Genomic DNA, 17,376 nt, shown 5'->3' on the forward strand with positions numbered 1-17,376 from the left:
CCTCTTTTCCTCCCCTCCACTTCTCCCCATGCTCCCACCCCCATCTTCCTCTGGAGTACCTGTGTATGTTCCTCTGATGGGCAGAATGCTATAACTGGAAAGTCAATCTAGCATTTTCTGATATTAAGTACTAGGATATTTAAGAGTTAGAATAGTATGCATCCTAAATACAGCATGTCATCCTGGAATAGAAGAAGGACCTTAATTGAAAACTGGTGAATTCCAAATAATGCCTATAGTTTATAGTTTTGTACCAGTGTTAATTCCTTAGTTTTAATAGATGTACTGTGATTATATGAGGTACTAACATTAGAGGAACCTGGGTGAAGGATATATGAGAACTCTATGTATTATCTTTACAACTGTTCTAGAAATCTAAAATTACCTCAATACAAAAAGTTAAAACAGTGTGTATCTGTACTAGTAGCAAAATAATGAAGAAAAGAGATGAATGCCACCAAAGTCAGGGTAGTAATCACCTCTACAGAAGAGGGATGGGATTGTTTTTGGAGAGGGGCACATGAAGACTTACCAGGTGTTGGCAGTTTCTTGAAAGGTGGTAACAAAGGAGTTCATTTGATAGTTACTTGTTAAACTATATGTGTTTCATATACCATATTGAATGGCTATTATATTACCCAATAAAAGATTAGAAAATGGTATGTGTCATTTAGTTTAATAAGATTGCAAGTCATTAGGGGAATCATTAATTCCTAATGCCTTGTATTTCTTTCCTTTTTTTTTTTTTTTAAAGATTTTATGTATTTATTTGACAGAGAGGTCACAAGTAGGCAGAGCAGCAGGCAGAGAATTGGCAGGGGCAGGGGGAAGCAGGCTCCCTGCTGAGCAGAGAGCCCGATGCGGGGCTCTATCCCAAGACCCTGAGATCATGACCTGAGCCGAAGGCAGAGGCCCAACCCACTGAGCCACCCAGGTGCCCCAATGCCTTGTATTTCTTAATTTAGATTTTGTAAAGAATATTTTCTTTGGTGTGGCCATGAGGTTTCAGCTATGAAATATCGCCTCTCTTAGTCATGATTTTGTGCAATTTGTTTAGGTAGAAACATTGAAGCACAACGATCCTTTTGCTCCTGGTGGAACAGTTGTTGTTGCAGCAAGTGATTCAGGTAAGGAAATAATTGATCAGTTTATTTGAATAGTAAATGTTACCCTTTTCTTTAAGCTTCTTTTTCTGGTTCCCAAATATAATTGTCCTGCTTACTTAATTAAGGCTGTAAAATTATTGCGTAGTTACAGCAAGTTGTAATCTACCAGTAATGATGGCAGTTGTTGGCATATCACTCTCTACTTTTCTTATCATTTATTTATCTCATTTATTATTCATGTTAAAGATCTTATGAGAGGGGAGTAGGAGACAGGTTTCCAGTTATGGAATGAATAAATCATGGAAATGAAAGGTACAGTATGGGAAATACAGTCAGTGGTCTTATAAATTTGTATTGTATGGGGACAGATGGTAGCTATGCTCATGGGAAGCTTATGTATAAACTTGTCACTTCACTATGTTGTACACCTGAAACGGATGTAACATTGTGTCTCAGCTATACTTCATTTAAAAAAAAAAAAATCTTACTAGAATATGTACTCTAGCCAGTAAAGCCAATAAATTTTTTTTTTTCCTTGTTAAAAGGCAGTGTTTGGCATTTTGACAGTCAGCAATGATTCTTATAGATCTTGGCCTAAACTTATAGATTGCTTCCAGTAGGTAATAATAGCTTTACAAATAGTGGGTGAGATCTTTTAATAACACAGAGAAAATGGAAATGTTACTTTAGCATCCAGTCTTCAGACTTTATTTATGGCAGTTAATTTTCCATTTATCCTTTTAAGTAACTTGAGCAAGATTATACAATTTACTAGATTTGAACCAGTTGAAGCTGAAATTCAAACCAAAGTCTGACAGTCTGAAAGCTTCTGCAACTTTCTCACTATTCATTTAAAAATAAAACAGACCAACTATTGTGTGGGAGAGCAGGGAATCAGAGGGAAGCAGACTCAAACATGTGAATACCTCAGGTATCATGCTGATAACAGGATTCCTTATTTTTCCAGATGTAAATAGGGTGAGTTATTCAGTACACAATTTTGCTGATATGGTAAGTTGAGGATTATGAGCATAGAGAAAGATTTGTAGAAATGCCCTCACAGTTTAAATTTCTGGTATTGTACAAATTAAAACAAGATGAGATTTAGCAGTATGAGTTGTTTTCAGGTTGAAATTTAACTTCCAATATGAGTAACAAAAGGAATTGAGTATAAAAAGCAGGTATGTAGAAAATCAGATTTAACGTAGTGCTGGGTATTGATTTAACCCAAAACTTAGAATTAACAGCAAATAAGATTTCTAAAAGGCTTATTGTAGTAACAGTGGTTAAATTAATATAGTTTTAAAATACATGTGCTTTTTTTAAGCTCTCATTATTGAGCTGATGAATTAATATATAGCTAGGGATATTGTATGATTAGAAAGGATAAGCTAAGAAAATAAAATGAAAAGTTAAAATATTTATACAGGTGACCCTTGAACAATATGGGGGTTAGGGATGCTGTCCCTCCCCCAACATGCTGTTGCTTATCTGTGTATAACCGTTGATTCCCCAAAACCTTTACTAATACCCTGATGTTGACTGACAGCCTTACTGATAATGTAAACAGTCAGTTAACATATATTTTGTATGTTATATGTATTCTTACAATAAAGTAAGCTAAAGAAAACAGTATTGAGAAAATCATAAGGAAAATACATTGACAGTACGGTGCTTCATTTATTGAGAAAAATGTGCATATAAATGACTCCACACACTCCATACCCACGTTGTTGAGGGTCAACTGTAATTAACTCTTGACTGGAATGCTAAGTGCCATGGAAGTTCATTAAAGCTGCACAAATTTAAAGGAAAGGGAGATCACCTCCATTTAGGGTAAGTCATGACTGGTTTCAAAGCAGAAGGTAGCTTTTGTTGTGCAACCATCACAAATCCAGTTTATCTACTTTTTCTTTTTTTGCTTATGCGTTTAGTGTCATTGCAAGAAAGTATAGCTAAGTCCAATGTCATGAGGGTTTTCCCTGTGTTTTCTTCTAAAAGTTTTATAGCTTTAGTTCTTTGATGCATTTTGAGTTAATTTTTATATTTGTTGTAAGGTAAAGTAAGAGTCCAACTTCATTCTTTTAAGAGTGTATTTTCAGTTTTCCCAGACCATTTGTTGAAAGGACTTGACCTTTCCCCATTCAATGGTCTTGGCATCCTTGTAGAAAATCATTTGACTATATACACAAGGGTTTATTTCTGGACTCTCTCTTCTATTCCACTGGTGTAAATATCTGGCTTTGTGCCAGTACCATACTGTTTGATTACTGTAACTTTGTAATAAGTTTTGAAATCAGTAAGTTTGATACCTGTAACTTTGTTATTCTTTTTCAAGTTTGTTTTGGCTATTCGGATTCCCTTGATATTCCATTTGAATTTTAGTGTGAATTTTCTATTTCTGCAAAAAAATGTCATTGGGATTTTGATAGGGATTGCTTTGAATCTGTAGATTGCTTTGGTTAGTATTAACGTCTTAACATTTTCCAATCCATGAAGTGGGTTGTCTTTCCATTTAATTGTATCTTCTTTCATTTCTTTCAGAATGTTTTATAGTTGTCAGCTTACATGCCTTCCTTGGTTAAGTTAATTCTTGAGTATTTTATTCTTTTTCATGCTATTTTCAGTGAAATTGTTACCTTAATTTCCTTTTCAGATTGTTCATTGTTATATATAGACATGCTACTGATTTTTGTGCATTGATTTTGTATCCTGCTACTTTGCTGTTTATTCTAAACAGGTTTTTTTGTGGTATTTTATGGTTTTCTACATGTGAGATCATGTTGTATGCAACAGAGATAATTTTACTTCTTTCAATTTGGATGCTTTTTTTTTTTTTCCTTGCCTAGTTGCACTGGGTAGAACTTCTGTGATAAATTGGAGTAGTGAAAGTGGGTGTCATTGTCTTGTTACTGATTTTAGAGAAAAAATTTCAGTCTCTCACCATTGAACAGGATGTTCACTGTTGGCTTTTCATCTATGGCCTTGATTATGTTGAAGTAGTTTCTTCTTTTTCTGGTTTGCTGAGTGTTTTTATCATCAAAGATTGTTGAATTTTGTCAGACACTTTTTCTGCTTCAATTAAGAGGATCATGTGGGTTTTTTCCTTTATTCTATTAATGGAATGTATTATTTTGACTGATTTTCATATGTTGAACAATCCTTACATACAAATGAGAATCTGTATCTTCCTAGTCTGCCATTTAGCTAATGTCTTGATTTGAATAAGAATCTTAGAACCAAAAACTCTCTTAAAGAAGATTTATTTACTTGAAGGAGAGAAATGTACATGCACAAGTTGGGGGAGGGCCAGAGGGAGAAAATGTTCAGGCAGACTCCCTGCTGAGTGGAGCCCAATGTGGGTCTCAATCTCATGACCCTGAGATCATGACCTGAGCCGAAACCAAGAGTCAGTCACTCAACCAACTGGGACACCCAGGCACTCCCCCAAAACTCTTTTTAGTTGGATGGTCTACATATTAGTTGTGTCTGAGGCCGAGTTATACAGACCTTCCACAGATTCAGAAATACCAGAGATCTGAACATTCTTTTTCATTTTTTTTTAAAGCCACACACATAAAGTCATCCAAACTTCATTTTTGCATTTTCCTCATTTAATCTTTACAGTGGTTGTAGAGACAGGTACTATTCGTTCTCATTTTAAGGATGAGGAAAATGAGACTTAGGTCAAGCAGTTTGCCCAAGGCTGTAGTAATTGTTGCCATGCTCAGTGTCCAATCCATGTCTTTTTTCAGAACTCATTCTGTTAGTCACTCTGTTAATGGTGCCTTTGCCTTATCTTCTCATCCAATCCTGATAATGTAAAAATGGTAGTAAGGTGATGCCACAGATTTTTTTTCTGTCAGACTTAAGATTGCTGCCTTTGTTAGAGGTGGAAAGAATCTTACACATGCTAATGGCCAGAGTTTTCATATTATTTTTCACAAAACTAGCTTCCAGAAAGGTCTTCAGAGAGTTGGCAAATTATTGTTTCATGTTTTTTAAGTGTCTTTGAATTTTTAAAAACTGCAACAATTTAATTAAATGTATGCATTCATAAATGTTACAAACCATGTTAACATATGATAGTGCATTGGTGCTTTAAAGTACTATCAGGTTAAGTGGTTTTTGTGCAGACCTCTGGATAAAAATTATTTTAAACTACTCAGATTGCAAGCCTCTTGTTTAGAAATGCATGTAACTGGGGGTGCCTGGGTGGCTCAGTGTGTTAAAAAACAGTGGGTTAGAAATGCATATAACTACTTCTTTGGGTGCATTGTTTTTCAAATAGAGCAATTAAAACCAGCTGCAGAATAAGCTTAACTCCTGACTTTAAACATTTGTGTTAATCAAAATTGCTTTGTTTTCACTGTCATTGTGGTAAGTAAATGATATAAATTTGAACATAGAATGATTTTAGAGTTGGGGTGCCTAGGAGGCTCAGTTGGGCAGCTGGCTCTTGGTTTCAGCTCAGGGCATGCTCTCAGGGTCTTGGGATCAAACCCTTTGTTGGGTTTCACGTTCAGTAGGGAGTCTGCTTGAGGATTCTCTCTCTCCCTCTGCCCCTCTCCCAAGTGCTCTCTCTCTCAAATAAATAAATCTTAAAATGATTTTAGTGTTAATTTTTGAAGTCCCACTTACTTGTTTCATATATTAGAATTTCATTTAAGATTTGAAAACTATCATCAAGCCTGATTTCCTAATATATGAAAGGAAAAGCTAAGCTCCAGAGACACTTATTTGCATCTCAATCCATGCCCATTGATTTTCCTCTGTGTTATCCTGCCTCTTTACTTACCTACTATGTAAGTGAAAAAAAAGAAAAAGAAATTCTTGGGAACGCAGAATTTCATAAAGGGTACTGAGAGCATAGGGAATATAATCAGTTGAAAAATGTTAAAAACATAAAGCATTTTAGTAAGAAACTTATAGAAAATCCATGAAAGACTCATGGGGGTTGGCAGAGATAATTCCAGATTTCAGCCTTACTCTGCTCTTATTTCAACAACAACAAAAATAATTAGAAAAGAAGTGAGTTATTTGAAACAATCACGAGCAGTAACTTTGGAAATCATCAAGTATAGTAGCCTTTTGGCCTGAGGACCCCTTTACATTTTTAAAAATGAATGAAGACCCTCAAAGAGCTTTTGTTTATATGGATTATATCTATCAGTATTTACCATATTAGAAATTGAAACTGAGAAACTAAAAAATTTTTAATTCATGTAAAAGCAGTGATAAGGGGCACCTGGGTGGCTCAGTGTTTAAGCGTCTGCCTTTGGCTCAGGTCATGATCGCAGCGACCTGGGATCGAGCCCCACATCTAGCTCCCTGCTCTGTGGGAAGCCTGCTTCTCTCTCTCCTGCTTTCCCTGCTTGTGTTTCCTTTCTCACTGTCTCTCTCTCTCTGTCAAATAAAGAAATAAAATCTTAAAAAAAAAAAGCATAATAAGATAATAAACCCATTATATATTAACATAAATAACATATTTCTTTAAGAAAAATAACTCCAGACCAAAAAAAAAAAAATAGTGACAAGTGCAGCATTGTTCATGCATTTTTGCTAAGCTCTTTAAATATGTGCCTTAATAGAAGATAGCTTCTCATATCTACTGCTGCTGCACTGTATTGTTTTGCTTGAAGTATGTGAAATGAAAAAGATCTGCTCTCACACAGATGTAGTTGGAAAAAGGAGAGATATTTCAATAACCTTTTTAGGTAATTGTGGATATTCTTCTTTGATACTATACCATTTTTCAACATATATTAGTTTCTTTAAAGTTACTTACAATGTGGTACATGAAACCGTATCAGTGACCTTTTCATGCTCTCTTTCATTAAAATCCATTGGTTTTTCTTGGACTATGAATGAATTTTTTACCTATGTCTTACTTTGTAATTTGCATTGATCATTTGGGAAGTATTGGTTCACTGAGTTAGGTGTATCTTCCAAATGTTGACGCATTTCATTATAAATATTTTAAAAATTATATTTATTAATATCACCATCCATCTTACCAGAGTCTTTAAGTGTTGGTATAATGTTAGGATTATGGGGCAGATACAGCTTTCCAAGATTCCAGTTTTTACTTGAAAGCTTGAATTTTTATCACCTGCAACAAATACTGTCAGTTGTTTTCTTTAAAGTAACAACTTGACTGTTTTGGAGGAAATGTTGCCAAATACCCAAATCTGAATAACCATTGTTTAATCTGATATTTCTTTCAAGTAAAAAGGGCATCCGTGAAAAAAGCAGCTAGTTCCACTTGTTTCGCACACCATTATGCAAGTGCTTTTCCTCCAGATAACTATCATACTTTACTACTCAGCAGAAGTGGTTTGTATGTTATTTCCCATTTTGTTACTCAAAATTTTAAAAAGATGTATACCTAGAGGCACCTGGGTGGCTCAGTCGGTTAAGCATCCAACTGTTGGTTCTGGCTCAGATCGTGATCCTCAGGGTCATGAAATTGAGCCCTGAGTTGGGCTCCACACTTAGGGCAATCTGCTTGAGATTCTCTCTCCTGCCCTTCCCATTTGTGTTCTCTCTCTCTAAAATAAATTAATAAAACTTTTTAAAAAATGTGTACCTAAGGGTTATGATTTATTAAAACTAATAATTTTTATTGATTCATCAAGGACAGACATTTTAAAGCACAACTGGCCTTTTTTCCCCCTGCAAGTTTGTGGTGGTGAAAAATACACTGTTTACCAACCAGTTTGGTGCTACTGCCTTGATTCACTATAAGACACTAGCAGTTTTATCTACATTGTTGCAAATACCAGCATGTTAAGAAATATAAATAACATCTTAATATTTGGAAAATAGTTTTGACTTTTCAAAAGGTCAAAAGAGGTCATGGGGACCTCCAGGGTCCCTGGACCATACCTTGAGAACTTTTGATCTATTATGAACTAGAAGATTTTTCCTGTTGCCCTGGTTTCTGATTCCTCAGGACAGCTTGCTCCCAGGAGGTATCTGGGACAGATATCTCCTTTTATTCAAAACAGGAGCAAGAGAATAATCTTAATGTCCTGGAGAAAAACTGAAGAATGGAGGCTATCTTTTTAGTTATAATTAGCCTACATAACAAACAGAAGAGGAGCCTTCTGCTCTTCTCACAGTACACACTTTTTATTGTGGTGGTGTCCAGTTCTGTGCCTTCACCTACAACCTGTTTCCTAATGACTTCTAGGTTTAGTCTTCCAGTGTTGAACTCTCTCCTGAACCTCCAGTACCTTCAAGTTATCTGCTGGATATTTCCTCTTAGCTCACTGGTGCTTAAAATTGAAATAATCATCTTTTCCAATTAGTCTGTCCTTTAAAGTATTAGTATATCTACTTTCTGTATTATTGATACTATTAGCCAGTTGTCTTGGACTTCTCTGCCATTCCTTACCTCCAGTAAATAGCTGAGTCATGTTGTTTTACCCCCAAATAGACCCTGATTGTTCCTCCTTATACTCAGTTTTGTTTGGACCCTCATTTCGTTTTATCTGGACTGTGATATTAAATTGCCTTCATTCTCTTTACCTGCCAAACTGTGATGTACATGACTGCCAGAATTGTCTGTCTTAACATTTGATCATGTTACTAACCATAAATCTAAGTCACTATCCCTGTGTTCCACACATATGTATGCATAAATTTTTAGTTATATATTATTTATATTAGTTAATGTAATGTTTAATATATTATCTATATTGTATTTATATGTATATATTTTAATGGTCTTTTACTTAATGTGTCACAGGTATATGTCTGAAAGTAAAGTTGTCCACCTTATGAAATAGAAAACAGTACTAAACATCTTCTGAACAACCCATCCCTGTTAATAGCGTTGCCATCTACTTAGTTGCCCAAGCAGAGATTTTTGGGTCATCCTAAGCTGTATCCCTACTTTTCTACCCCAGAGCTTCTGGGACATAGCAGAGTCTCAACAGTTAAATGCTGAAGAAATGAATAAATGATTTGTCTCAAATCTACTACATTATCATAAGATTTTTAATTGAATGGAAGCATAAACAGTCTGGAGAGAGGTTGTCATCATTAGGACATGGGTGCTTGAAGCCAAAAGCCTAAACTTAGATAAAGTTGCTAATTCCTTAGGTTTTCTTAGTTTCTATTTCCTAAACAATAAAATGAGGTTAATAATTATACTTCATGGGTTTGTTGGATATATTAAATGAGATTATGTGTGTTAAAGTATTTATTGTGGTACCTATCACAGTTAAATGGTAGCTGCTGTTACTATTATTACTACTATTTTTTAGTTTAATGGTTTCTAAATCTTGACTAATGTTACTTGTAATATACTCTTTAGTAGTTCCAAGTCAAGTAGGGATATAAGAGAGAATGAGAATGAGAATGAAAATGATCATTGTTGCCAACTCTTTTCCTGGAAAGGATTCTTTCCAGTATAAGGTGATTTTCTCTTCTTTTCCGTTTTTAAATCCTTTGTTTCTGAAATGAAAGATGGAATCTTGTTTCAGTTCTTTTTAAGTTAAGCAATTCTCTGTATGTTGTTATTTTCCCTATGTGTGTTGGTTTTTAATGTAGTTACTTAGTTTACTAAAAATAAAATCCCAACATCTGGAAACAACTGAGACTCAGAGAGGTGCCATTACCCCCCCCAAGGTCACAACCAGGACTTTTGCCCTCTTTACTCATACTCCTGTATCCCTCTTCTTTTTCCCCAAGAAATAGTGTTTATCCAGGGGAAAAAAAAAAAAAAAGAAGAAGATTAATCCCACAGGAGAAATACAAGCTTTCAAAATAAACTAAAAACCTAAGGGTAAATTTTTGTTCTTAAATGTTAACAGCAAGACAGAAGAAAGAGAAATTAAGGAGTCAATGCCATTTACAGTTGCACCCCAAACCATAAGATACCTAGGAATAAACCTAACCAAAGAGGCAAAAAAATCTGTACTCTGAAAACTATAAAGTACTCATGAAAGAAACTGAGGAAGACACAAAGAAATGGAAAAATATTCCTTGCTCATGGATTGGAAGAACAAATATTGTGAAAATGCTACCTAAAGCAATCTACACATTTAATGCAATCCCTATCAATATACCATCAATTTTTCTCAAAGAAATGGAACAAATAATCCTAAAATTTACATAGAACCAGAAAAGACCCCGAATAGCCAGAGGAATGTCAAAAAAGAAAGCGAAAGTTGGTGGCATCACAATTCCAGACTTCAAGCTCTATTACAAAGCTGTAATCATCAAGGCAGTATGGTACAGCACAAAAACAGACACACAGATCAATGGAACAGAATAGAGAGCCCAGAAAGACCCTAAACTCTATGGTCAACTAATCTTCGACAAAGCAGGAAAGAACGTCTAATGGAAAAAAGACAGTCTCTTCAATAAATGGTGCTGGGAAAATTGGTCAGCCACATGCAGAAAAATGAAATTGGACCATTTCCATATACCACACACAGAAATACTCAAAATGGATGGAAGACCTCAATGTGAGACAGGAATCCATCAAAATCCTTGAGGAGAACCCAAGCAGCAACCTCTTCCGACCTCAGCTGCAGTAACTTCTTCCTAGAAACATTGTCAAAGGCAAGGGAAGCAAGGGCAAAAATGAACTATTAGGACTTCATCAAGATCAAAAGCTTTTGCACACAAAGGAAAGAGTCAACAAAATTAAAAGACAGCCGACAGAATGGCAGAAGATAATTCGCAAATGATGTATCAGATAAGGACTAGTATCCAAAATCTATAAAAAACTTATCAAACTCAACACCCAGAGAACAAATAATCCAATCAAGAAATGGGCAGAAGACAAGAACAGACATTTCTGCAAAGAACACATCCACATGGCCAACCAGACACATGAAAAAGTGCTCCACATCACTGGGCATCAGGAAATACAAATTAAAACCACATTGAGATACCACCTCATACCAACCAGAATGGCTAAAATTAACAAGTCCGGAAATGACAGATGTTGGCGAGGATGTGGAGAAAGGGGAACCCTCCAGCACTGTTAGTAGGAATGCAAGCTGGTGCAGCCACTCTGGAAGACAGTATGGAGGTTCCTCAAAAAGGAAAATAGTTTTCCTTTTTGGAAAAGTTGAGAATAGAGCTACCTTACGACCCAGCAATTGCACCACTGGGTATTTACCCCAAAGATACAAATGTGATCTGAAGGGGCACGTGCACCCAAATGTTTATAGCAGCAGTGTCCATAATAGCCAAACTATGGAATACTATGCAGCCATCAAAAGAAATTAAATCTTGCCATTTGCAACGACATGGATAGAGCTAGAGGGTGTTATGCTGAGCGAAGTAAATTGATCAGAGAAAGTTACTGTATGATCTCTCTGATAAAAGGAATTTGAGAGGCAGGGCAGGGGGCTGTGGCGGGTAGGGAAGGAAAAAAAACCAAGATGGGATCGAGAGGGAGACAAACCATAAGAGACTCTTAATCTCACAAAACAAACTGAGGGTTGCTGGGGGTTGGGGGGTTAGGGATAGGGTGGCTGGGTTATAGACATTGGGGAGGGTGTGTGCTATGGTGAGTGCTGTGAAATGTGTAAGCCTGATGATTCATAGACCTGTAACCCTGGGGTAAATAATACATTATATGTTAATAAAAATAATTAAAAAGAAAAAATGATAAATCGCTCCTGCTTCTGAAATTTAGTGATTATGGTAGAGAGAAGGACATCAGATATTTTTAATATTTTGACTCACAGTAGGGTATTTTAAGCATTTTTATTCTTTGTGAGTAGACACGTTGCAGACTAAAAAAAAACAAAACAAAACAAAAAAAAACCAAAGAAAGCAAATGCGAGTTACGCAGTTTCTACATATACTTTATTTTGTCTTGTAAAAGTTATTTTTCTACTTCATTATAGATGAGATTAGTTCTGGTGCTGGAAGATTTTTTGCTTGGATTATATTACTAACTTTCCTAACTTCTAACTGAGTAAGTGCAGAATCTTTGCAACTCTTAATTAAAGCTTTACAACATCCTGAGGATTCAGAGGGGAACTTGTGGTCTCCCCAGAGCATCTTTGACTCTAGAGGTAGTAAAATGCCAAGCAGGTCTTCATTTTTACAGGCGGTGACTCTGGCTAAGCATGCAGATCTTCATATGTTTTATTATTCTTAGCCTCTGCCTTCTTTCATGTTTCTTCTCTAATTTTCTCTATTTCCACTAACCATAGGCCATGATTGTCTCTTCAAGGCCACTTACTTTTTGCCTGGAAAAATGTGTGTGCATGACCAGGTGTGTATTTGTTTATTTGTGTATAGTGTGTATATTTCTCTCTCTTCTCTCACCTCCTTTCTGTCCACAAGAAAGTAAAACCCTTTTTGGAAAGTCGTCTTGGCCTCTTTCATGTAAACCTAGCTGTTGCTTTTCCTTTACTCTCTTCGAACTTTAATACTTACTGTATAGCAGTTGTATACATATGTATCACTGAGGTAAGCTATAAATTCCTTGAAGGTAGGTGTTGTGTCTTACTCTCCTGTAAATCCCTAGTACCTAGCCTTGATGTTTAGTAAATGTGAGTGGATGAGTGGGTCAGTGGGTGAGTGAGTGAATGATTTGGAGACCAGCTTGAGAAAATGGATTCTTTATTAATGACCAGTGCCTCAGATTATTCCTGAGTATCTTTTAAAGGTTTTCTATGAGTTTGAACTTGATTATCTGATGGCTTATGAATAGGTCATGGAGAAAAAACCTTTCTTCCTTTTCCCAGGATTTTCTGGTTAGATACTTGTTCTTGGTTATTATCTGTGAGCCTTAAAACTGGTTTCCCTTATACCTTGTAGGTCATCTGGTTATACCAAGAAGTATTATGATATCTGTTTGGAAGATCCTTAATAAGCAGACAGCTTATGTCCCACTTTTCTCTCAGTATTTTCAAAGAATATGAGCATATCCTATTTACCAGACCATTTTTTAGGCCTTTGAAGATACAGTAGTGAACAAAGCAAAGTTCTTGTCTTTATAGGTTTATATGGGAAAGATAAGCAGTAAACAAATATGTAATATGTCAAGTACTGATGAAGGCTATGAATTAAATCAGGGTAAGGGGATAAAAAGTAATATGCCTAAAATGTGGCTTTAAAGGAAAAAAATACCAGGAAAAAAGCTGTTAAAGAGGCATGCTAAAAAATTGGTTAGGGTTATTTCTGACAGTGAAATTACAGATGATTTTTTAAATTATGCTTTTATCTAATTTTCTGAAGTCTTCATTGCCTTTATTCTTGGGGAGGAGAGGGTGCCAGTGAGATCACATTTGCTTTAAAACCTTATTCTGATGGTGCATAGTCCCTTGTGATCAAAAGGAAGAAAGCCATCTACTGATTCCTCTCCGAATATTTCTGGAAATCCTTAGCACATGGTCTGGAAAAGTTCATACTCAGTGAGTCCTTCCAGTCTCTGGACAGGCCTCTACTTTTAATCAGTATGGTCAGTATCTGAGGAGGTTGTTGCCAAAGTCTTAATTCCCCAATTTGCGCAAAAGTGCTTTGTCATTTATTCAGGACACATTTCCCAGTGTTTGTACTGGTGCTGAATAAGTCATTTATTCTGATGAAGAAAGTGTAGAAAAACTCCTGTAAAAGTACAAGTAGCATATTCTTTGTATATAAATGTCATGTATTTCATTAATGTCTTTCATAGTGTATACTTCACAGCATTTCAGTCAAACTTGACCTAACTCAACACTGTTGCCATGAGTGTTACGACTTAATGTGAGAGCGGTGGCAGAGAAAAAGCATGAAGCAGAATTTTTAGTTCCCTCCTGTGAAAGGAGCAAACTCCTCTTCCTCAGCACCTTTCTACCAGTCAGGAGAGCATCTGCACCCTGGCTGGGCCTCAGCACAGAGCAGGAGGAAGGAGGGAAAGCCTGAAACAACACCCATGACTAGGCTGTGGGACTTAGATATGTAGTTATAAAAAAGCATCTTTTATGGCTAAAGCTGTAGAATTTCCTGTAACTCTGGACTTTTCAACATCCTCTTCAGGCTCAGAGTTGTTGGTCTACTTCTAAAGGACTAATTTTCATTATGTTTCTTCGCAGCCTCTTTACCTGCTTCCTCCACCTCATGACTGTCTTGGTGACAGAGCAAGCAAAACTAATATATACCTTCTTGCCCCTCTTCAGTTTATGTCCATGGTATACTGATTTTTAGAGGAAAAGGCACACTTTACATATTTAAATGGGGCTATGGGCACACTTTTGTTTTAAAACTGGTTTAATGTAAAGATGAAGATTTGAAGAACAAGGGAAATTTTTCAGTTCCTCTTTGTTCTTTCTGACCCTATCTCTTGCAGTTCTCTTTCCCTTTCCCTTCTATTTTCCTATATCAAGTAACAGTTCCTCTAAACATTCTTTGTTTATTGGTAGCCTTTATGCCTGAATAGGTGAAACCTATCTCAAAATAGATCCGTTCATTCCAGCCAAAAATGTTAATCCATTTGGTAAGTGCAGCGTGATAGAAGAGATAGCCTCTCTTGTCCAGAGCAGGTTAAAGAATTACTTTTGCAACTACTGTTCCTTCTGCCTGGAATATCTTTCTATCTTCCCCACCTGGATCTGTTCCTTACTTAAAAGACCTAGCTCAAATGGAATAGTTTCTTTGATACTTTTTCTGATACTTTTTCTGATCTCCCAGTTAGTGAGTCCTACTACAGAATTTTCATACCTTTCTAATAGCACATTTAACATTGTTTTATTATTGTTTTTTAACATGTCTCTCATTAGAGTCTGAAATTTTGGGTGTGGGAACTGTATTTTCTTATTTTCTCAGATCTGATATTCAAGAAATGTTTTTGACTGTTGTTCTTGGATAAGCCTTACTCAGTGTTTTTAAGGACTTCACAATCTAATGGTGGTGATATATCAATCACAGATAACCATAGTACAAACTAGAATGCAGTTACTGCCACAAAGAAGAAAGAAATCATTTCTTGCTGTGGGAATTAGAGGTTTTCCCAGGCTTTGTGGATGAAGTGGAATTTAAAATGCACCCTGATGGATAAGTGTGAAATGTGGAGTTAATGGAATCTACCTTTTCTTACTTCCTGATGACTTTATTAGTAATAGTTTCAGTGCAGGGGAACAATATTATTTGACATATATTCCAAAGCCTTAAACCTAGAGTTAATTTTCTCATTTTTATCTGAAATAATTCATCATTTGATTTATACAAAAGAACGTAAAAGAACGTATTGTGTATGTGTGTCGTGGGGTGGCTAAGTATCAATTTGTTCATGGGTCTTCATGGATTTAAGTTATAAATTCAGGGACTGATATTTAGGATTAGATCTTTTTCATCTGTCTGAATGTTACCAACCAAAAAAGGACATGAAATTTTGATGTATTTCTGTCCTATGTTGCATGGATTTTCTTTATTCATTTTAGCCACAGATCCCTTTGCTTCTGTTTTTGGAAGTGAATCATTTGAAGATGGATTCGCTGACTTCAGCACATTGTCAAAGGTAACCTGCAGTGATTAGTGGGAAGATGAAATATTCTGTGTTTCCACCAATGGAGCAACCCTTCCTTCCAATTATATAACCCTTTCACAGACTTCTCAACTTGATGTCATTGTTGATTTCAGATAGAAATGATAGAAAAGATGTAATTAAAGTAGATATATTTCTGTACATAAAGACTATAGTGATGGTACAGGTAATTATAATTTTCTACTGACAGGTTAGCTCAACAACTTCATTTTAAGAGTCTTCTGCCTTTTTAAACATATTTCTTCCAGTTGAACTAATTTATCCTCTGTTGACTATCTGGGTCAGTAGATGTAAAATTTGGGCATTCATTCCATCTTCTCTGCATTGATTACTTCATTTTATGTTCTGAGGCTGTTAGGGTTAGTGTTAAGACTATTAATACGCGTAGTCAAGCTCTATATGACCGCTGTCTATTTTCCAGTGTAGCTGTAGGATTGATTTAGACCAAAAGAGTAAAATTAGAGTATATGTGAAATTGTCTATGTCATCTGTTCTCAGCTGGATGTTATTTCCCCCTCCACCTTTGCCCTCCATTATTTGGCATTGTCTAAAGACATTTTTGGTTGTCACAACTGGGAAGGGGGTCTATTCACATCTAGTAGATAGAGACCGGGAGTGCTGTTAAACATCCTACAACACAGTATCCAGCTCCCCACAACACAGAATTATGTCCAGCCCACAAAGTAACTAGTGTTGTAGAGAAACACTGGCCTAAGATCTAAAATCATGATTTCTGATTCATTATAGAAAAGTGAATCTTTCATTATTAGAAAGGCAGAGTCTTCAGACCCACGTTAAGACTTGTTATTCCATGGGATTAATTTGCTTTTAAAAATTGACTTTCTTTCACGTTGTCTTCAATATTTTCAAGATGCCATTTTCTTTGTCATTAGTATTAAATCTTTCCCATATTTAAGTGAATTGAGAAGTGTGGAATCAGTATTTTTTTTCTTTGATTATCATATGGATCAGATACTCATTTGAAGAAAAACATATAGTCCCTTTAAAATGGACCTCAGGTGGTTTTGTATTGCCTAAAGCTTGAAAAACTTTTAATCCAGAGTTGACTTGTTTTGGTATAATCTGTTGCTTTTAATAAGTAGTGATGTTATAATCACTACTCATATGGAATAGTTTTTAAAAAAATTTCTTCCTTTTGGCCCCAAATACAAAGGTTAACATGTCAGTGCTCTCAGAATTGAAATAAATAAAGCTGCATAATACTGAAGATCATTGTTCTAAATGTTACACAACCATACATACTTCGGTATGTATAATTTGTATAACTATGTATACACATTTCTTTTCAAACAAAGGTCAACAACGAAGATCCTTTTAGTTCAGCCACATCGAGCTCTGTCAACAATGTGGTCATTAAAAAAAATGTGCTTGAGGACACATCGGTCAGAAGTGAAGATGTACCCCCAGCACTGCCCCCAAAGATTGGAACTCCAACAAGACCCTGCCCACCACCACCTGGTATGAGAGTTGGTATCTTTCCTAAATCAACTGAGATGCTTTTTCTCTTTCTGAAAAATACTGGTGTGAGCCTTACAGACTTAAATAAAGGGCTTTAAACAAAACAAGCCAAAAAACATGGCAGAAGCCTGCTATGGTCATCTGTTCTGACAGTACAGAATAATAGACATGTGTCTAAAAGACCAGCATGTGTAACATGAACCACTTTTCTGGCAAGAGCTCATTTCTTTTTAAATCATTTTGGAGAGGCAGTAAATGGAAAGAGGACAGTATCAGTGAAATGGCTTG

At 35.9% G+C, this 17,376-nt stretch overlaps 1 protein-coding gene across 2 annotated transcripts in view; it reads left to right on the forward strand.

Moving 5' to 3' along the window:
• Positions 1-17,376, forward strand: part of EPS15 (epidermal growth factor receptor pathway substrate 15) — a 140,986-nt gene that overhangs the window by 115,387 nt on the left and 8,223 nt on the right. For both annotated transcript variants that reach the window (XM_080801409.1, XM_080801410.1), the window contains exons 21-23: positions 1,058-1,127; positions 15,506-15,582; positions 16,926-17,088. In XM_080801409.1, the coding sequence (XP_080657535.1) occupies positions 1,058-1,127; positions 15,506-15,582; positions 16,926-17,088 (310 nt within the window). The remainder of the gene's footprint in view (positions 1-1,057; positions 1,128-15,505; positions 15,583-16,925; positions 17,089-17,376) is intronic.

The sequence above is a fragment of the Martes martes genome (assembly GCF_963455335.1).
Source record: "Martes martes genome assembly, chromosome: 4".
Classification (NCBI taxonomy): Eukaryota; Metazoa; Chordata; class Mammalia; order Carnivora; family Mustelidae; genus Martes; species Martes martes.